The sequence below is a fragment of the Natrix helvetica genome (assembly GCF_964273705.1).
Source record: "Natrix helvetica genome assembly, chromosome: 5".
In the NCBI taxonomy this organism is placed as follows: Eukaryota; Metazoa; Chordata; class Lepidosauria; order Squamata; family Natricidae; genus Natrix; species Natrix helvetica.
This window is the reverse complement of record NC_138551.1, coordinates 149,866,987-149,889,184: the sequence shown is the minus strand read 5'-3', so window position 1 is coordinate 149,889,184 and position 22,198 is coordinate 149,866,987. Positions and strand designations below refer to the sequence as shown.

General features: G+C 42.7%; 1 protein-coding gene across 1 annotated transcript; it reads right to left on the bottom strand.

Annotated features, from left to right (window-relative positions):
* Positions 1-293: 293 nt before the first annotated feature.
* Positions 294-22,022, bottom strand: MMP23B (matrix metallopeptidase 23B). Its single transcript, XM_081955019.1, has 8 exons — positions 21,527-22,022; positions 16,475-16,623; positions 12,271-12,410; positions 9,673-9,840; positions 4,681-4,845; positions 2,820-2,930; positions 2,083-2,209; positions 294-1,552 (listed from the first exon to the last, which is right to left on the bottom strand). The coding sequence occupies exons 1-8, from the start codon at positions 21,698-21,700 to the stop codon at positions 1,378-1,380; spliced, it is 1,209 nt and encodes a 402-aa protein (XP_081811145.1). The 5' UTR covers positions 21,701-22,022; the 3' UTR covers positions 294-1,377.
* Between the last annotated feature and the right edge of the window lie 176 nt (positions 22,023-22,198).

Genomic DNA, 22,198 nt, shown 5'->3' with positions numbered 1-22,198 from the left:
CAATAATGTCTTCACGCTTCTAATGTGGCTTGCGAACATTGTTTGTTGCCCAGGAATGTCTAGGCTTCCTTTGTGTCTGACAAATTGAAGTGAGTCAGCGGTGTCACGAACCCATAACTCAGTTATTATTTCTCAAACTTAGCAATTTTCCGACGCGTAGAAATTTCCCAGCCAACTAAATTTCATTGCTGGGAAACGAATACGCTTCAAACACATGTCTTTGAGTGTTCTAATTATATGGTCGTGTCTGACGGCAATAAGGCAAGTGTAAAGCATTCGTGAGCAACAGTAAATATCAGCATGGAAATTCTTTATTGGAGCAGAAGGAACAAAGGGTGAATTCCTTAAGGATCAACGGTCCTGTATCTTTCCAGAAACTATTCCTGAGTTGGCAAATTCTTGTCAAAGTTGTTGACCCAAGTTTTAAAAAAATACCTATCAGAGGCAAAGGTTTAACGAAGGAATTCTTCTTTTGATCCTTTCCTTCTTAATGCAGCTCGCTAAATTGGGCAGAAACCTAGTTTGTAATTTGGAGGAGTATATGATGTCTAATCTTACCCTGTTTCCCCGAAAATAAGACAGGGTCTTATTATAAAGCGCTTGGCCTTATTTTTGGGGAGGCCTTATTATTTTTGAGGTGCAAGAGGCGGCGAGCATGGTCACCTCATGGCTGCTGCTGTGTTGCAATATTTTTAGGGAGGGCTTATTTTAGTGCCTGCGCTCAAAAGCCTGATGGGGCTTATTATCCGGGGAGGTCTCGTTTTTCGGGAAAACGGAGGCAGCGCGTGAAATTTGCAAACTTGTTTTGTGTAAGGTTTGCTTGGCGGAAATAACTGAACCCAGGAATTTCATTATATGATGGGATCTTTTACTAAATTGTAGAAACGATGAAGGCCTTGGCTATAAAATTTTAGTTGCTCCTCTGTTTTGAAGCGATCCAAGGAAATTGGAGGAGGGAGGTTATTATATATGGCGTTTTGGACAGCTCCGGGAAAGAGGGGAAAAAAACAAATTTAATAAACCAGTTTCGATGACAAAGAGTACCGGGCTCCAGATTATAGCAGAACGTAGGTGACAATATGTGTAAAATGGTTCCTAAAGAATATTAGCAACTGGAAAAAAAAAGCAGATATTTTAGTTCATATTGTAGTCTATTTCTCCTCCCCTTGGACTCCTTTATGACTTCGACTACACATCCTAACATCCCCAGCAGGCTTGGCCAAGAATAAAACGAACAGGGAAGACACCAGTATTTTTGCAGGACTGGATTTGGTGAGAGCGGATCGGCTGTTGAAAGTGCAATACGGCAACAGAGGTGAGGAAGTGGACCCACACAGAAGGACTTGGGGGTCTGTAAGTCCTTGCACACAGTTTACATTAATGCTTCAGCTTGACTCGCCAAGAATATGTGGTCAGGACTTTGGACTTTTTCTTCACGATGCAAGTATATGTTCCTTCATTGATGGCGTTGGCTATAATGCTCATATGGTCGCCGTTCAGAAACAGGTAGCCAGGATAGGAATATTCTAGCAATTCCTTCTCCTTATACCAACTGCATGAAAAAAAGGAAAAAAACGGAAGGAGAGAGAGAGAGAGAGAAAGGATGGAAAGGAAGAAAGAAGAGAAAAAAACAGGAAGGAATGAGAGAAACAGGAAGGAAGGAAAGAAAAATGAAAAAAGGAAGAAAAACAGGAAGGAAAAAGGAAGGAAGGAAAAAGAAACAGGAGGAAGGAGAAAAACAGGAAGGAAAGGAAGGAAGGAAAAAGAAAGAAACCATAAGGAAGAAAAAAGAAACAGGAAGAAAAAAGGAAGGACAAAGAGAAACAGGAAGGATGGGGAAAGGAAAGGAGAAAGAAAGAAGAAAAAGAAAGAAATCAGTTTGATCAACTGTACAAGGTTTAGCCCACACAACATGCTTAATTAAAAGAGCCCACATGGAGATCTTTTTTAGTCTGTAGGATGGGCAGCTATGAAACAATGCCAATCCTTTTTTTTTTTTTTAAAGGACATTTTAGTCTTAAAAACTTTCTCTCTTGCATTCATCTCAAGAATTCCCAAAAAATCCAGATGCAAATAACTTACTAAACTTTCCCCTTTTTGTGAATGATTTTCTGGCCACATCGGAAAGTCACGTTCCGGCCTTCGGGGACGAGCTTGGTCTTCATCCTTGGGGGGGGCGGGGTGGGTATCACTGTCGGAAAAGGGAACGCTGCCATCGGAATGAGGAAAAGTGGGAACAACAAACACATCAGCTCAGAATCAAAACAAGGGAACTAACGCAACTGCCTCACCAAAAAACTTTAAAAAGTGATGTGTGATCCAGAATAGCGATCTTTTAGGAAATGCCCTGGCTTGCATTTTGATCTGTTAAATCTGCTAAATTCCTAACATTTATTTCGCACGCTGATCGATTTCGCTCTGCAAATAGTTCGTTGTTTGTCTTCGGCATTGTTTCATCTCACAACAACCTGCCCAGGCCAGATGTGGAGTAAATGAGGATGTTTCTTCCCTCCCCCTCTCAAATCCATTTCGAAAACAAATTGGAGGTTTCGAATTTCCCAAAGACGCTTGGATGATGCAGAGAGACGCCCAAACGCTTGGGAAAATATACCAGCAGTTACTTCCTCCTAAAAACTAATTATTTTATAGCAACTTTAAGAGGGGTGGACTTCAATTCCCAGAATTCCATGGCTGGCTGGGGAATTCTGGGAATTGAAGTCCACCCCTCTTAAAGTTGCCGAAGTTGAGAAATACTTCTTAAAGAACCAATTGCCCTTTTTACTACACAATTTGCCACAAAAATGAGATGTGAGAGTTACCCAAGCAAAAATCACAGCTGTATGGACAGTGCTTTTTCATAAACCGTTGGCGCGTTCGACAGTAACTTTTCCGGCTCCATGATGGGCATATAAAGAGTCGATCTTTGCAGCCTGGGAGAAAATAAATAAATAAATAAAAAACAGGATTTCACTTTAAAATGCCCAAGAAGAAAAGATAGAAATGTCACCATTCATTCATTCATTTTGTGACTGAACTTATTTGACCCTACTCTGACACAAAAGCGAGGTTTTTGGCGGCCGAACCTAACAAAGCGCCAGGCGAATGAATCCATAAGCAGCAAACCTTGATTCTTTTGTCATGGCTACGGGTTCGAATTTAGCTATGAAAGGTAACAGGCCAGTTTATCTTTCTGGAGGAAACTTGAGGATGGAGCTGAATCCCAACAGCTCAAAACTTTTAGCCCTTTATCCTCCTTTGGCATGTAAAACTGGTATATGAAGCAGCCTCTTTGTATCCTCTAAAGATGGAGCCAACTTAAGAAGGGGGGGGGGAATCACTTTTGTTGATGTTTTCACAAGGTAAAATACACATCATCTCCTTATTCAGTCTGTTCTAATTTGCTGAGGTTTTTTTTAAGTACTGAGAAACTACCGGCATCGATGCTAGGGGGGGCGGGGTGGAGGAGATACAGTTGATGCCCAGAAAATAAATATTGAATATAAACACCAAGAGAAAGGAGGACATTTTCAGTTGATTGGATGGTAGTGAAAATAATTCTTTGTAAACAGGCGTGGGCTGCACATTTGGCACAACGAAGACCAACTGGTGGATGCTGCCAGTCCAAACAGTTTGAAACACAAATGGTACATATATATATATATATGTGTGTTCTCTCTTCCAAGCTGTGTACACCCTTCAGTTGAATTTCAGCTTGGGATTGGAAACCTATCATTTTCTCTGCCCGACGTGTTCTGACTTTCAGAGGCCCAGAGAAGACAGTTGGAGGGAATTCAAAGCCACCGCATGCTGAAGTCCTCATCCAAGAATTTGGATAGATAATGCTGCCTTCATGAGGGTTAGGATTGACCTTAAAACAATGTTAATTTACATTTTAAAACGCGTGCCCTGTGATTTCCCCATGCAGACTCTCTTCTCTGGGTGTTTTCTCGCTGCTTGCCATTTTACAGACCTACACCGGGATTTTAAGGGATGCGGTGGCTAAGACCCTGAGCTTGTCGATCAGAAAGGTTGGCAGCTTGGCAGTTCGAATCCCTAGCGCCGTGTAACGGAGTGAGCTCCCGCGACTTGCCCCAGCTTCTGCCAACCTAGCAGTTCGAAAGCACGTAAAAAATGCGAGTAGGAAAATGTGGGAAGGTAACAGAGTTCTGTGCGCCTTCAGTGTTTAGTCATGCCGGCCACATGACCACGGAGACGTCTTCGGACAGCGCTGGCTCTTCGTCTTTGAAACGGGGATGAGTAGCGCCCCCTAGATTCGGGAACGACTAGCACATATGTGCGAGGGGAACCTTTACTGGGATTTTAAAAAGTGAATGCTGGAGAATGGAATTCCTTGCAGTCCCCTGGTCCATTAGCCTTCTCTCTTAACGTCTTCAAGGAAAAACGAAGTCCAGTTGCCTTTTGAAAAAAGCATCTTAGGGACAACTATGCAAAAGGACTAGGATTTGGACAACTGGATTTTTAAAATCCTTGTATAGGACTGTAAAAAAAAAGGCAAGACACAAGAAAACACGAGGAGGAGACATTTTGCACATTCGTTATCCTCCGCTCAGGTCTAAATGAACGAGGCAGCTACCGGCGCTCTTTTTATCAGGAAAACTGGCAAAGGAGATGATTATAATCGTTCTGCTTTTCCTCCTGGAAACCGAGGCGCCCGCTTACCATAAAGCCGGTACATCCCCCACATCTCGTCCTGCGAGATAGTGTCCTTCCCCGTCAGGGTGGCATTCACATGCATCAAGGCGTTGGGATCCAGAGAGTGCATAAGGCCTAACGCGTGCCCAATTTCGTGGGCGGCCACGTGAACGAGGTCTGTCAGCCAGACTCCTTTAAAAATAAATAAAAATAGGAACCTAATTAGGGTGTCGTGGCTTCGCTTTTCTGAATCAACAGCTGGTGGAAAATAAAACAGAATATTAGACCTTGATTTACGACAGTTCATTTAGGGACTGTTTGAATTTATGACGGCATTGAAAAAAGCGACCGTTTCTCAAAGTTACGACCTTTGCAGCATCTCCCTCCCTGGTCACATGATTAAAATCCAGACACTTGGCAACCGACTCGTATTTACGGCGGTCGCAGCGTCCCTGGGTCATGCAATCCTCTTTTGTGACCTCCAGACCAGGGGAAGGCAGATCCCCCTAACAACCGTGTTACTCACTTAACAACGGCAGCAGTTCCCTTAACCACGGTGGCCAGAAAGGTCGTAAAAAGGAGCAAAGCTCCCTTAACAACAGTCTTGCTTAGGCAGCCAAAATTTTGGGCTCAATTGTGGCCGTAAGTTGAGGACTACCTGTACTTTCGTTATGACGTCGTTGCAGACTTGATCTTGGTAGCCAATGTCAACTGTCTAGAAAGAGTGCAGAGAAGAGCAACAAAGATGATTAGGGGACTGGAGACAAAAACACATGAAGAACGGTTGCAGGAACTGGGTATGTCTAGTTGAATGAAAAGAAGGACAAGGGGAGACATGATAGCAGTCTTCCAATATCTCAGGGGTTGCCACAAAGAAGAGGGAGTCAAATTATTCTCCAAGGCACCCGAGGGTAGAACAAGAAGCAATGGGTGGAAACTAATCAAGGAGAGAAGCAACTTAGAACTAAGGAGAAATTTCCTGACAGTGAGAACAATTAATCAGTGGAACTCCTTGCCTCCAGAAGTTGTGAATGCCCCAACACTGGAAGTTTTTAAGAAGATGTTGGATAACCCTTTGTCTGAAGTGGTGTAGGGTTTCCTGCCTAGGCAGGGGGTTGGACTAGAAGACCTCCAAGGTCCCTTCCAACTATTCTAACTCTTTCTCTACTTTGCAAAAAAAATGATTGGAGAAATTCGCTTTCCAGCTCATTCTTCTTGAAACACAAGAGGCCAGAGGTTAGAAGATTCTTTCCTTCAAGCCCCAAGCAAATCTCCCAACCCCTTTTCCTTAATTTAAAACAGAAGCGGCAGTAGCAATAAAGTTGATTCAGCTGCTCTTGAATTGTATATTACTCCATGTCCTGGATTAAAGTTCCTTCCTCATCTAGCCCAGAGGATTTATTTTTCATCTTTAAAAAATAAATAAAAAGACTGACGCATCGAAATGCAGCCCTGCATTGACTCGAGCTGCAGCTGTCTTGAAATTTCCTCATGCAAAAATTCTCGTTTTGTCTTCCTAAATAGGAAATGCTCGCAAACTTGTCTCAAGAAGTTAATTCTTCGACGTTTGGGGCACAATAAAAAAAAGGAAATAACAGATTTTCCTTGTCTTGGAGACAGTACATCTGCCGCCAGGGATTTCGCTGTTGTGAAAAATGTCTGTTTCCTGATCAGAATATATCCCAGTGTCCCTCGGCAAATCTTTGAGATTAGTTTTATGAGCGAATAATTTTGTCTCCTGTTCAATCTTCTAGGGCGGGTGAGGTTGACAATCCTTTACAGAGATTGTTGAAAACAGGACGGTTGCAAAATAATATTCAACATTAGGGAGGTCAGGTCTTGTTTCCCAAATCTTTTCAACGAGCCTTGATAAATCAAAATGTTTGATTTTATCCCTATTCCCTATTTGATGGGCAGATTAACCATTCAAATTCAATTTTTTTTCCCTTATTTTGAACTAGCTGATAACTCGGTGTTGCCCTGGTATTTATTTATCCTAATCCATATATTTGACCTCAAAAATAATCCTGGACCAAACGTAATTTCTAATTTTGGATTTTCCCCCTTACCAGAGGGAGCCCCCTTGTGGAGTACTGTGAAGCCGTTACCCTAGCAACTCCATTGCGCTGTACAGTAGAAACCATTTCACGGCAGTACAGTAGAATCCATTTTAAGGCACAACAGGCTGTATCTTAACAGAACACATACCCCAAGGGATGTTAGGGGTGTCTTACCCCCACAGTATTTGTTTCTAGAGAGTAAGTCATCTGTGTACCAAGTTTGGTTGAAATTGCTCGAGTCGTTCCAGAGTTATGTTAGAATGAACACACACACACACACACACACACACACACACACACACACAAACTCTCCCTGTGTGAGGATTATTTATACCTGTTCTGACCCAGGCTTCCTTAAAAAGCAAGAAACAAAGTCTTGGTCCCTGCAAAACCTCTTTTATTTACACGACTGTGAATTCCTTTCATTCACCGTCAGCAAGTGTTTCCAAGGAATATTTATCAACACGAACATTATCTCGCTTGGAGAGCTGCCAGATAACTCGTTTCCAAATGCAGGACAAGGCAACACTTGGCACAGAGACTTTTATAGTCACAAACAGAACTTTCCACTCTCGACACGATCGAAGGAACGAACTGTTTCCTCCTCCAAAAGAAAAGCCCCCTCCCCATTCACTCCTCTTTTGTTTCCTATGGGAGGGGCCAATCACCTCCAAGGTGTGGCTTTACTCCCAAGTCGACTCTGCTTTCTTAGTTGTTCTTGTCTTCTGGCAGCTCTGCGCATGTGCACATTGGGAACAGGCTCCAGCTGTTCCTCTGCCTCACTGCTGTCTAGCTCCCTCTCTGCCTCTGACGCAGAGCCCTCGTCCGAGCTTTCCTCAGCCCCCAGGACTGGCCCATTTTCCTCCCCAACCTCCTCACTGTCCGACTCTCCTGCCAGCTGCACTGGCCACCGGAGGGCCACAACGCAGACCATCAGGCACCGATGGGTCATTCAGGAACTCTTTACTTGCTATTTTCAAATCCCTCTCTGCAGAAACAGGGACTCGCACAGAGGCACGTCAGACAGACTCTTTAAGGGAAGCACGCTTAAAAAAAAACTTAATGGGGAAAAGCTCATCTGGAGCAAAGGGCCATCTGTTTAGCATTTGATGGAACTCTTAAAAAAATAACAATAACGGTGGCCGCTGAGCTCCTGCAGGAAAAAATCCATCACCCCGATGGAGAAAAATGTAAACAGCTTTTTTGTTTTTCTGATGAGAAAGAGAGCATGACCAATGCTCGATAACACTCAGCATTTTTGGTTCTTGGCCAGCAGCAACAGTTAAGCAAAAACGTCAGTTTCAGCTGGCAGGAATATTTTCATCAGCGACCATTCCAGGAAGCAAAAGTCTTATTTGAAAGGCATCGGATGGCGAAATCTGACAGGCCGGAAAAGCAACCCCGAGAAACACCGCCTAATTTTGTACGAATCCATTCAGCAACTTGAGTGTGGGTCTTCAGGATGCCGATAATTTTGAAGCCGGCTTACTTTATTGCAAAAAAAATTAGATACTCATGGTCATACAATCGCTGATGAGTTTGGTCAGCTCACACTAAGATCCCTAGCAAAACTTTCCAAGAAATAAAAGCTAGGAAAAGCTAAAAAAAAAAAATGCTAGTTGGAGATGTTCATAGATGTGGAATTATCTGACTTTCTTAAGGAAGTCAGCAACTTGTGTGGCTCCGGAGCCACATGTGGCTCTTTCCTCCCTCTGCTGCGGCTCCCTGTCTCCAATCAGCTCCACAACTGATAGGGCTTTCTCGGTTAGGATAGGTAGAGGAAAAAGGATGCCGCACTAGGAGGAGGAGACTCTATGGTGGGGGAACTGGACTTCCGGCCGGCTCCAGAATTAAAAGGAGGGCTTCCGGTTTATGGCTCTTTGAGTGTTTAAGGTTGCTGACCTTCTGGACTAGAAGCTTGGTTTAGCAAAGCGAAGTGAGAAAGTTGAATACTTCCCCGTGTGATAATGTAAGATCTTCCTTGCATTGAGTTCAACTGTAGATGTATAGATAGCCCTCAACTTACAACAGTTCGTTTAGGGACCATTCAAAGTTACAACGGCACTGAAAAAAGTGGCTCATGACCATTTTTCACACTTGCGACCACTGCAGCATCCTTTACATTCGCGTGATTTACATTCAGACCCTTGGCAACTGACTCCTAATTACGACGGTCGCAGCCTCCCGGGGGTGTGTGTGTGTCACGCCACCCCCTTTTGCGACCTTCTGACAAGCCAAGTCAATGGGGAAGCTGGATTCACTTAAGAACCGTGTTACGAATTTAACAACTGCAGAGATTCACTTAACAAGCGTGGCAAGTAAAGTCTAAAAAAAATGGGAGAAAACTCACTGAATACATTTGTCAATTAGCAACATAAAATTCTGGACTCATTTGCCGTAATTTGACGATGACCTATTATTCATATTTTCTTGGTAATAACCCAACTGTGGTTTGGAGCAAGTTTTTTTTGTTTTGCGTTGTCAACCCATTTTTACAGCCTGGGACTAAATATCTAAAACCAGATTAGTCTTCATCCTCTTCTTTCATCTCTCAAACATCACAGTCTTTTTTGAGGATTCAGGGGTGTCAAATCCAATATTTTTAAAATTTGCAACAGGTTTGCTGAGTTCCTCTCATCTGCTTCCAGGATCTCTTAATTGCTGTTGGATTTATAACTGGGTTTTTTCCCCCCCTTCTACAGACTTTCTACTTCAAGTAGCAAATGCCAAGACTTTGTTCCTTTCTCCGTTCCTTTTTTTCCTCCATTCCCCTCTTCCCCCGGTCTTTCTCCATCAACGGACCTCATTTTATCCTTTTCAACTCTTATTTTCCTTCCCGGCTCTACATTATTTTTCTTATAAATAAGGCCTAACTGCAGGAGGCAGCTACCGGCGCTCTTTTTATCAGGAAAACTGGCAAAGGAGATGATTAATCGTTCCTGGGATCCAACCCACTTACCCTTTTTCCAGCTGAATCGAGTGTCCCCGACAATCCAGTACTCGTGATCGTCGAAATGAATCTCCCCCGTCTGTGGGAAAAAGGCGTGGGCTAACTCACCCGTGATGCCATCGAAACAGTGATGGATCTGCGATTCCACACAATCCGTGTGGTCGGTGGGGTAGAAGCCTGGAAGGTAATTTGTAGGGCAGGGAGAAAGGTTTTTTTTATTTTTTAAAGATCACTTCATATCTACAAACCATCCTGGCTAAGTTTTCTCTCTCTCTCTCTCTCTCTCTCTCTCTCTCTCTCTCTCTCTCTCTCTCTCTCCCTCTCCCTCTCCCTCTCCCTCTCCCTCTCCCTCTCCCTCTCCCTCTCTCTCTCTCTCTCTCTCTCTTTTTCCCCCCACCCAGGTTTTTCTTTCCAACTTTACAGCTGTTCATGCAGTGTTTCTCAGCCTTGGTAACTTTGATTCTGTGGGAGTTGAAGTCCACACATCTTCCAAGTTGCCAAGGTGGAGAAACATTGCATTAATTCAACGCATCTGCAAATCCCAACTTGTCAACCAGACTAAAACACACTTCCTGTAGAAACTGGGGAGAACCTGTGACCTCCCAACGCTATATGGGTCACAGTTCCCAAACATTTGAATGCCAGAGTCTTAACTTGCAACGTAACCCAGCAAGGGAAAGTCCCATGTGCATCCATATTTTTTAATTGGAATTAAAAGCATGCAAACTCTCATTATTTTACTCCTGGCCCCACCTATAATTAGATTTTTATTTTTCGAACGTGATCCTCGCCCTACTTCTCGCGCGAAGTTAAGCCCAAAGCAAACCATTTTTGGAAATCTTGTATTCACCCACAATCCTTTTCTTTTCCCTACTTCTCATTTCCACATAGCACATTCCAACTTCGAGACCACAAATGCGATATCTTTGCAAACTCCCTCCAGATTCTTTCGCTCCCAGCCAAACTAATGTCCTGTTTTCAATTTAGTGGCATGCACAGATAGAACGGCATGATCTGGTCAGGCTAAGCTATTTCTTCCCCTCCCCCCTCTGCCAAATCTGGAAGAACGTGTAAAATCTCACTTCGGGCCACCCGATGACCTCGTGCTTGCCAGATGTTGCAGTGTGGCCCTCTGATTTGAGGATGGAAACAAACAAGACAATTGGTTGTGAAAAGGCGTATCTGCCTTAGTCATCTCCGCGACTGACAGTCAAGTAGCCAGACTTGCCAAGGGAATGAACATTTCAATAAAATGCGTCTCATTAGAGAACTGAGTCTAAAATAAACCCCCAAATTTACGTTGCTAAAAGAGACAGTTGTAAAGTGAGCTTTGCCCCATTTTGCGACCTATCACGCCACAGTTATTAAATTAATCCCTGCAGTTGTTAACTTTAGCCACATGGTTGTTAAGTTTACCAAAGACAAATTCCTTGTGTGTCCAATCACACTTTCCCAATAAAGAATTCTACTCTACTCTCTTCTCTTCTCTTCTCTTTTTTCTTCTCTATTCTATTCTACTCTACTCTTTTTTGTTCTGTTCTGTTCTATTCCTATCCTGTCCTATTCTTTCCATATTCTATTCTATTCTTCATTCCAATATTCTATTCTATTCTTTATTCCAATATCCTATCCTATCCTATATTCCATTCCATTCCATTCTCTATTCTATTCTATTCTATTCTCTATCCTATCCTATCCTATATTCCATTCCATTCTCTATTCCAGTGATGGCGAACCTTTTTTGGCTCGCGTGCCACGAGTGGGGGGAGCACAGGGGGGTCGTGTGCGGGCGTGCCACACCCATAATACAACGCGCGACCTCCCCAGTGCGCATGGGCGCACAACGCGCGACCCCCCATTTTTACATGCTTTTTTCGCCCTCCCCAGGCTCCAGAGGCTTTATAGGAGCCTGGGGAGGGCGAAAAGAGCCTCCCCGCCCCCTGGAGGCCCTCCGGAGTCACTTCCGGTTTGCTCGGAGAGTGGTTTTAAGCACTCCAAAGGCATCAGGGAAGCCTCCGGATGGTCCCTGAAGCCTCTGGGGGGGGGGCGGGGGAGGCTGTTTTCGCCCTCCCCAGGCTCCTATAAAGCCTCTGGAGCCTGAGGAAGGCGAAAAATAGCTTTTAAAAAGATGAACTCAGCTGGCCAGCGCGCGCATACGGGCTGGCCTGCTGACAGGGCAACGCCTCGCGTGCCCTGATAAATGGCTCCCCGTGCCACTTGTGGCACGCGTGCCATAGGTTCGCCATCACTGCTCTATTCCATTCCATTCCATTCTATTATATTCCATTCTATTATATTCTGTCTCGCTTCCCTGTTGACTTTGCTTGTCGGAAGGTCGCAAAAGGGGAAATTGCTTGACCCCGGGGACCCTGCAACCGTCGTAAATACGAACTAGTTGCTTAAATTGATCTGAATTTCGATCTCGCGGCCGTGGGGATGCTGCAACAGTCGTAAGTGTGAAAAACGGTCATAAGTCACTTTGTTTCAGTGCCCTTATAACCTCAGTCACTAAACAAATGGTTATAAGTCGAGGACTACCTGTATACAGTGCAGTAATTTAAGGATGCTTCCGCTGGAAGCGAAAATCGGCGCAGTGAAGGTACCTACCAATGGTGAGGTCGCTGGAGGCGCTAACCGGCACTTCGCGAAAGGTGAAGGGGGAGACATCGCTCCACATACGGAAAGCTGCCGTCAGCCCTTTCCTCGTCTGGCCTTTGTCAATCAGGTTTTTGGGAAAAGACAGAATTCTGCCGGGAAACACAAAAAGAAACGAAGAGATCAGTTCACAACAGATTCCCGGGTCTGACTTCGGCTGAGGACCGGCCACGAATTTGGGCTCAGGCTATAAAAAGTTAACACCAGGATGGGAAATGGGCAAGAACTCACTTTGAATCTATTTCATCAGAATAGCCGAAGTGGAAGGGACCTTGGAGGTCTTCTAGTCCAACCCCCTGGTCAAGCAAGAGTGTCTATACCAGTGTTTCTCAAACTTGGCGACTTTAAGTCCTGTGGACTTCAACTCCCAGAATTCCCCAGCCAGCTATGCTGGCTGGGGGATTCTGGGAGTTGAAGTCCACAGGACTTAAAGTCGCCAAGTTTGAGAAACACTGGTCTATACCATTCCAGAAAAATGGTCCCTCGTCCCATCACTCTGCTGAACACCAAATTCCCACAGTGCCATCTAATGCCTATGTATATTTACCCATGTTGTATGGCTGTAAGGTAAAGTTTCCCCTCACACATACGTGCTAGTTGTTCCCGACTCTAGGGGGCAGTAGTCATCTCCGTTTCAAAGCCAAAGAGCCAGCGCTGTCTGAAGACGTCTCCGTGGTCATGTGGCTGGCACGACTCAACTCCGGAAGGCGCACGGAACGCTGTTCCCTTCCCGCCAAAGGTGGTTCCTATTTTTCTACTTGCATTTTTACGTGCTTTCGAACTGCTAGGTTGGCAGAAGCTGGGACAAGTCACGGGAGCTCACTCCGTTACACAGCGCTAGGGATTCGAACCGCCGAACTGCCGACCTTTTGATCGACAAGCTCAGCATCTTAACCACTGAACCACCCTTGTATGGCTGTAATAGTAGTATTATCCTTCTCATCTTCTCTACTATCTCCTCTTGTTGCTATCATTATCATTATGATTATTATTACTCTGTTGCTTTGCGTCTATACTGAGAGCTCCTGCACCGGAGACAAATTCCTTGTGTGCCTTGGTCCCACTTGGCCAAATAAAGCATTGTAGCAAAAACGATGCGCTTTTCCTTAATTCTATGGCGGATCTTTGTTTTCCCTGATGGGCTGATTTGTCACCAGCACAACCAAACCCAGGGCTCATAAACCAGGAGGTTTGCTTTGAACTGTTCATCTTTAATTGAAACACTCCTTACAGCTCTGTTGTTCTTCTCTCCCTCTCTCTCAGCACCCATGGAGACCGATAGCCGAAGCAGAGAAGGATCAAAGTCTACAAATGAGCATCTTACTCCGATTAAGGCTTGGTATAAAAATACAGCTATTTATATATTTGTTTGTAAAGTGAAGCGTATCAAACTTCAGCTTAAGAGGACAGAGAGTCCCTCCCCCTTCAGCCAAATACCATGTTTCCCCGAAAATAAGACTGGGTTTTATATTAATTTTTGCTCCAAGAAGGCACACGGGGGCTTGTTTTCTGGGAAATACGGTACTAAATGCGTCCGTTTGGCTGATGATCTTAACTGGGTTTTATTTTTGGGATAGGGCTTATATTATGATCAATCATGCCAGGGGTTATTTTCCAGTTGGGTCTTATTTTGGGGGAAACAGAGTATGAGCTAAAGCCTTCTGAAGACACACACACAAACCATGTGTGAGGTTTGCTGTGGCTAATGTGGTCTCATCTGCCAATCTTGACTTTGGCATAGCTTAAGCCTGGCAGGGCCAAAAAAACCTCTTTTTTTTCCCTTTGCTTGGCATTTTCCTGCCAGGCATCACAAAAGAGACAATGTTGTCACAGTTTTTTCCTGGCCTTTCAGAAGACAGAAATGCCAATAATGATGATGCCTGCAGCCGTTTCTGCACCAGCTAAAAAAGTTGTTGCTTTGTTCCAAGCAAGGGGGGGGAAAAAGGAACGTCTCTTTTCATTCCAACCCTTTGAGAGGTTGGATTTCATTTGCTACGTTTCCAATTCGCAAGTGGGCAAGCATAAATTAAAAAAAAAAGAGGAAAAACTATTCCAATGTCCATCAAATCTTAGCCCACGATAATTCCAAACAGGACTTATTTTTTCCCCCCCTTGGAAATCTGTGATCTCTCCATGCAAAAGAATCTTTGTCCTTCCAAAGACTGGAAGGGGGAGAAAAAAAATGGTGTTGGGTCCAAATTTTTATTCAAACATCTTCTTGGCACCTCCCAAGGCAAAATTCATTTTTCAGAGTTGTGCAATGCCGTTTGCAGTTTCCTATTTTTTTAATTTTTTTTTAAAAAAAGGACACAAATGCAGACTTTTAAGGAAATGTATGGAGTAAAAAATGTGTTTTATTAAGGGAAAAGCACAAAGGCCATTTGAAGTAGGATTCAGGTGTTGTGTTTATTTATTTTAAAAAGTGTGGGGGAAAAGTAATTGTTGGGGTGTTTTATTTGTCGTCTGATATACAAAGACAAGAAAATAAGAGATGGAATCAAAGATTTATGAGACATGTATTTCATGGCGTCATACAAACAGTTCAAAATATTTTTTTTAAAAAAAAATCCAGACTTTTGGAGACTTACACTCAATTTGGGTGTCTGCATAATATTTTTCTCAAGGAAACAATAGTTTGAGTTACAACCCTTTGTTTAATGAACAGATATAACGTGAATTCATTTCGGATTTGGAAATTCAATTCTGAAAATGAAGTATAATTCTGAACGTGGGGAGCAGAGAAATATGAAATCTGTGGGTAGCGATTGTCTTAGCTGTATTGATTTGAATGAAGCTGAAATCTAAATTAGGTTGTCTTCTTTTTTCATCCTGACCCCACTAATTCTCTTCAGTGGGTCTGTTCATTTTTGCAAGAGAGTGCCCATCATTGTACCCCAGGACAATCTGAATTTGGGTGTCTGCCGTAGTAGTGCTCTTCACCCAGGGTGGGGGGAACCTAAAATTTTAATTCTGGTTGCTTCCTCCTTACTATCCTTGATTGTATTGGTTCTTGATTGGAAATACAATAATACAATACAATAGTAGAGTTGGAAGGGACCTTGGAGGTCTTCTAATCCAACTCCCTGCCTAGGCAGGAAGCCCTATACCGTTCCAGACAAATGGTTATCCAACATCTTCTTAAAGACTTCCAGTGTTGGGGCATTCACAACTTCTGGAGGCAAGGAGTTCCACTGATTAATTGTTCTCACTGTCAGGAAAGTTCTCCTCAGTTCTAAGTTGCTTCTCTCCTTGATTAGTTTCCACCCATTGCTTCTTGTTCTACCCTCAGGTGCCTTGGAGAATAGCCTGACTCCCTCTTCTTTGTGGCAACCCCTGAGATATTGGAAGACTTCTATCATGTCTCCCTTAGTCCTTCTTTCTCTTAAGCTAAACATACCCAGTTCCTGCAACCGTTCTTCAAATGTTTTAGTCTCTAGTGCCCTAATCCTCTTTGTTGCTCTTCTCTGCACTTTTTCTAGAGTCTCCACAGCTTTTCTACATTGTGATGACCAAAACTGAATTCCAAGTGTGGCCTTACCAAGGCCTTATAAAGTGGTATCAACACTTCACATGATCTTGATTCTCTCCCTCTGTTTATGTAGCCTGGAACTGGGTTGGCTTTTTTGGCAGCTGCTGCACACGGCTGGCTCCTATTTAAATGGCTGTCCACTAGGACTCCAAGATCCCTTCTCACAGTTACTACTGTTGAGCAAGGTACCACCTATACTGTACCTGTGCATTTCGTTTTTCTTGCCTAAATGTAGAACCTGACTCTTTTCACCATTGAATTTCATTTTGTTAGATAGTGCCCAATGTTCAAGTTTGTCAAGATCCTTCTGTATCTTAAGCCTGTTTTCTGGAGTGTTGGCTATTCCTGCCAGCTTGGTATCATCTGCAAATATTCATCCCCTTCTTAGCATGAATAAAAACCAACTCTGGTTTCTGTTCTATGATGGTGTCAAATTTAGCACTAAATTTGAAAGAAAGAAAGAAAGAAAGGGAAAGGAAGGAATAGAAAGGAAAGAAAGAAAGAAAAAGAAAGAAAGAAAGAAAGAAAGGAATAGAAAGGAAAAAGAAAGAAAGAAAGAAAGAAAGAAAGAAAGAAAGAAAGAAAGAAAGAAAGAAAGAAAGAAAGAAAGAAAGAAAACATTCTTACTTGTATGTTAAGTTGAAATGATCCCATTTGAGCCGTCCTGGTGTCAACGTGTAACGTTTTTTCCTTAGATGAGGAGGTGGAGGTGGGAAGGGCACCTTTTGAAGACCCAAGTTAATTCCAAGGGTTGCACCAGGTACGGCCGTGTCTTCCTTAAAGACAGAGGAACAAGTGAGAAGCTTAATACAGAGAGCATCTTCAAACAGCTCCCAGACCAAATCACCTTCTCAGCATTTCCCCCCATCTATTATGCAGCAGCCTTTTTTTTTTCTGGAAAAGTCATTTTATTTTGTCTTGGTTCTCCTTCTGAACTAATTTAAATCAATTGATCAACACATTTCAGATATGATAGATTTTAACTTCCTTCCATCAACCGGTTTATGCCAGAGATGGTGGAGGTCTGGATGACACCATATTGTCTACTCTCATCCTACTAAATCAGACAGGAGCCAGGAAGCCCAGAGTATTTTCCAGGAAAAAAACAAGCTTTTCCAAGTTACTAGCCCCTGGGGTATATTTCTTGGAATTCAATTGCCACTGAATCTGGTGTTTCCATTTAGCAATTACGGGCATTATTATCTGTTTATTGTCTTTTCCAAAATTCACCCAGCCTCTTTATTTAAAGACAACCAAGCTCGTAGCCTCCCTTAGATTTTGGGAAGGAGATTTCTTTTTTTAAATTAGTCATCTGTTGTATAATAAAGCATTTTTGCACTTTTTTTGAAATCGGCTCCTTTGTGCAAAAAAGGAGTTTTCTGCTCTGTGCAAAAATATGTGGGTTTTTTTTGGGGGGGAAACGGGGCCAAGATCAGGAAAAGGCAAGGAAAGATGAGACAAAATGCACGAAAGAAGTCCAAAAAACCCCTCTTTTAGAAATGGAATAAAAGCCACCGCTGATTAGTTTGCTCACTTCTGTCCTGAAGGCGAAGCAAAAAGAGGGGTGAAACAGTAAAAAGTAATTTGAGCAGGAAAAAGTCATCTTAAATTTCACCGTATGAATTTCAGAGTTGTAAGAAACCTCTCCCAAGACATTTCTTTACTGAAAAACTGTTGGTTTATTTATTTATTTATTTTTAGAGCTGGAACCAGGACACAAATATTGGGCTGGCTGATGTATAAACACTTTAAAAGATCTTTTATGCCGCTGTCCCTCACTGTTTCCGGAGTCAAATAATCACAGGGGGCTGCTTCCCTAGGACATCAGCTGTTGAAGGTGAGCCAATTCTGGCCTTACAGATTTTGGGGAAGGGAAAAACTCACCCGCCGGAAGAGAAGGAAAATATATATACATGTTCAAGACATTAAAGCTTTTGATTGATGGCTGCCGGTAACTCAAGTCTCCAGCTTCACTGCAGCTTTTGTAGCTACAAAAGTAAGTGACATAACCGCCAACATTTAATTGATGGCCTAGGAATGTATATATTGCTGTAAAACTTTTTAACAGATTAGCAAAGTTGGAAGGAACCTTGAAGGTCATCTAGTCCAACCCCCTTGCCCAAGCAGGAGGCCCTACACCATTTCTGACAAAGGGCAGTCCAATCTCTTCTTGAAAGCGTCCAGCGATGAAGCTCCCACAACTTCTGAAGGCAACTTCTGTTCCACGGGTTGATTGCTCTGTCTACTTATTTCTAGGTTGAATCTCTCCTTGGTCAGTTTCCATCCTTATTCTTTGTCTGGCCTTCAGGAATAGTTTGACTCCCTCTTCTTTGGGGCAACCCCTGAGAAATTGGAAGACTGCTGTCATGTCTCCCCTAGTCCTTTTTTTCATTAAACTACACATACCCAGTTCCTGCAACCGTTCTTCATATGTTTTAGCCTCCAGTCCCCTCATCCTCTTTGTTGCTCTTCTCTGCACTCTTTCTAGAGTCTCCACATCTTTTTTATAGTGTGGTGACCACTCCTAGACCTCCAGTTAAAAGTTGGAGGTTATGTCATCTACACACACACAAACACACACACACACACACACACAGCCATTCTCCTTGCAAACAGGGCATGTTTTAAAAGAAAATTGAGAAATTGGGTTTATTTCCAGGGCAACTGAAAACTCAGTAGGATGAAAATGAGCGACTCTCAAGGAGTTGAAGTCTGCCAACGTGTTAATCAGAAGGAGGTGCTGGTGATATCACAATTTGACAATTCTCCTCCCCCCCTCCCCCTCCCCCTCCAAAGCTTCTTGGGAATTTCTTATCTAACTTGGAAGTATCATGAAAATCGCACGGCTGCTGCCGCCTCCTTTCCCTTGCTCCAAGAAGTATTAAATCCAAATTTGGGGGGGGGGGGGGCTGGAGAACCAAAGCTGTTCTCCCCACACCCTTCCCAGATCGCACACGGGGGACTTTCAGAGAAAAGCTAAGGATTTCTCTCTCTCATTAGAAAAAAGAATTGGGTTTTGACTACCGAAAGCTTTCTCAAACTCCGGCAAATTCCTAGATATTTTCAATTTTGCTCATCTCAGCAAAAGTGGGGGTTGGGGGGGGGAAGAGACCAGGGCTGGGTGAGTCACTCAGCTGCTGTGCTTAAGTAACAGAGAACTGGCTGTTTTTGGAAGCCGTCCACCTCCTCCATGGCTTTCATCCATGCCAACTTTTTCTCCTTGGCTTTGCAATTCCCCTCCAGTTCCGGCAGGACAACTCTGGCCTCCAGGAGCCTCTTAAATGTTATGTTTGGAAAAGGCCCGCTTGGATAGCTTTTTCAGGCATGTGAAAGAGGTTCAGGGAGAAGGGAGAATGTAAGAAAAAGATCTACTAGTTCCAGAAAGGAGCATCGCTGATAAGAGGTTTAAACAAGGGTGATGTCGTTTTAATTGATCCGGTTTCTGGGATCCTTTATCCCAGCGCTGGATTGATGAGAGAGGATTGACAAGCGCTCCGGAGATTCTCGGTGGAAGATCCCAATTGCTGGTTTTGCAAATCTCACTCTGTTCAAAACAACCACAGGGATTCAAAAGAGAGGAATCATTTGGCCACCAGATGTTGTGAGTTTTGCTAGTATCCTTCAAGCGCTGCCTAAGGCCACATCTGCTAAAATCCCCTCCCCCAGTTAGAGAAAGAAACAAGTTAGCTTGCAAAGCATGTTTGGTGCATTATGAAATGAGACCACAGGCTCAACTCCCCCCTCCCTGCCCATTTGAATGGACAGCACCTGCCGGAATGCTAGGCTAGCATTAGGTAGCACACTAGAGTTGAGTTTTAAAAGAGAGAGATAAAGGTAAGCTGAAAACTATTCACTGAACTCATGGCTGCAAGTTTGATAATGGAACAGAGCAGAGAAACAGAGAGATTCAGAGAGTCAGACAGGCTGGAGGCAACTTCAGATGTTGAGTTTCTTGACAAAAATGGGATTCCTGATTTTATTGCCATTATTGTTTCGCATAAATAGATGATACAGACAGTGATAGATAGATAGATAGATAGATAGATAGATAGATAGATAGAGAGAGAGAGATGATAGGATAGATGCTAGATAAACAGATAGATAGATAGATCCATGATAAAGATAGGTAGACAGACAGACAGATAATGATGGATGATAGAATAGATAAATGAGGATAGAAATAGATAGATGGATGGATGGATGGATGGATAGATAGATAGATAGATGATAGATAGATAGATAGATAGATAGATAGATGATAGATAGATGATAGATAGATGATAGATAGATGATAGATAGATAGATAGATAGATAGATAGATAGATAGAGATAGATAGATAGATAGATAGATAGATAGATAGATAGAATAGATGATAGATAGATATAGATAGATATGATAGATATATCCATAATATGGATAGATAGATAAATGATAGAATAGATAAACGATAGATTAGATAGATAGATAGATGATAGATAGATAGATAGATAGATAGATAATGATAAATAGATATGATAGATAGATCCATGATAGATAGATCCATGATAGATAGATAGGTAGAATAAATGGTAGAAGAGATAGATAGATAGATAGATAGATAGATAGATAGATAGATAGATGATAGATAGATGATAGATAGATGATAGATAGATAGATAGATAGATAGATGATAGATAGATAGGTAGATAGATAGATAGATAGATAGATAGAGATAGATAGATAGATAGATAGATAGATAGATAGATAGAATAGATGATAGATAGATATAGATAGATATGATAGATATATCCATAATATGGATAGATAGATAAATGATAGAATAGATAAACGATAGATTAGATAGATAGATAGATGATAGATAGATAGATAGATAGATAGATAGATAGATAGATAGATAGATAATGATAAATAGATATGATAGATAGATCCATGATAGATAGATCCATGATAGATAGATCCATGATAGATAGATAGGTAGAATAAATGGTAGAAGAGATAGATAGATAGATAGATAGATAGATAGATAGAGATGATAGATAGATCCATGATAAAGAAAGATATATATATATATAGAGAGAGAGATGATAGATGATAAATAGATACAGGGAGATGATATGCTGAGAGAGAGAGAGGCATATAGGCAGATACCATTAGCATACTTAAATGCTTGAGTGTTTTTTAATTGTGATTTCTCGCTGCTATGATGGAAAATGCCTTGGGAAGCAATTGTTGTCTAAAACGTTGGGACTCCAGTTCCCATCATAACAGAACGATAGTCGGCAGGAGTTTTGAAGGTTGAACCCCCTTGTTCAGGCAGGAAACCCTACACCATTTCAGACAAACGAGACATGGGTTGTCCAATCTCTTCTTAAAACCTCCGGATTGTTTTTTTTCTTTTTTCATCCATGATCTCCCTCCCCTCCCCAATCCCACACCAGGTTTCAAACAGGATGAGGACACCAACAGTCCATCCAACCTGCACGAAAGGAGCATCTGAAAACGTAGCATGAAAACGTAGCATTCACATGCCATCCTGAGGGATTTGAAGTCTTGCTCTTTTAAAGGTCTACCTTGCCATATTGTTGTGAGGGTATCACGGGGGCGGGGGAGCGGATCCCTCGCAAGAGAAGCGAGCAAGATAAATCAAAACAGTCGTATTTGAAATACCAGCGGCTTACCTTGGTCGTCTGGTCTTCTCTTGCAAACGAATCTTCCAAAACCACCAGAAGAATTAAAAGCAGGAAAAGGCCGGTGGAATTTCCAGAGCTTGGATATTTAAGTTTTTTCTGCCTGCCAACAGGCAATAAAATAAGAGAAACACTCGCGGAAAGACTTTTGAACCGCTGCTCCATGGCTGCATTTAATTAAAACCAAACGTGAATAGAAGAATTAACCCCGGGAGGAAATTCAACCCAAATACACCCAGTTTGCAAGGCAGATTGTTCTGAAAAAGGAGGCTGAGAGATTTTCTGGGGCAATTTTAAAAAAAAAAAGGAAAGAAAAGATGTCAACGCCAAGAGTTTGAGTTAAGTCTCTTGACGGGCTCCGCCAGGGAATTTCTGCTTGTGGAAGAAGGGGATGGAGAAGGAATGAGGGAAAACAGCTGGAAAGGAAAAGGAGGGAGAGCTAAGCCAGCTGTTTTGGCATCTGAATGAGGGCGGCCCTAGATCCCTCCTGTGTGCTCCCACACACAAACACACACACACACAAGGAGGAGGAAAATGATGGGACTCCCAATCAGTGGATTCTGAGCACACATGCGCCCGCCCTGAATCTTTTATCGATGGGTTCTGTCCAACAATCCGAGATCCACCCATGAGCAAGATCCAGCTTTGAGGATCTGATGTGCA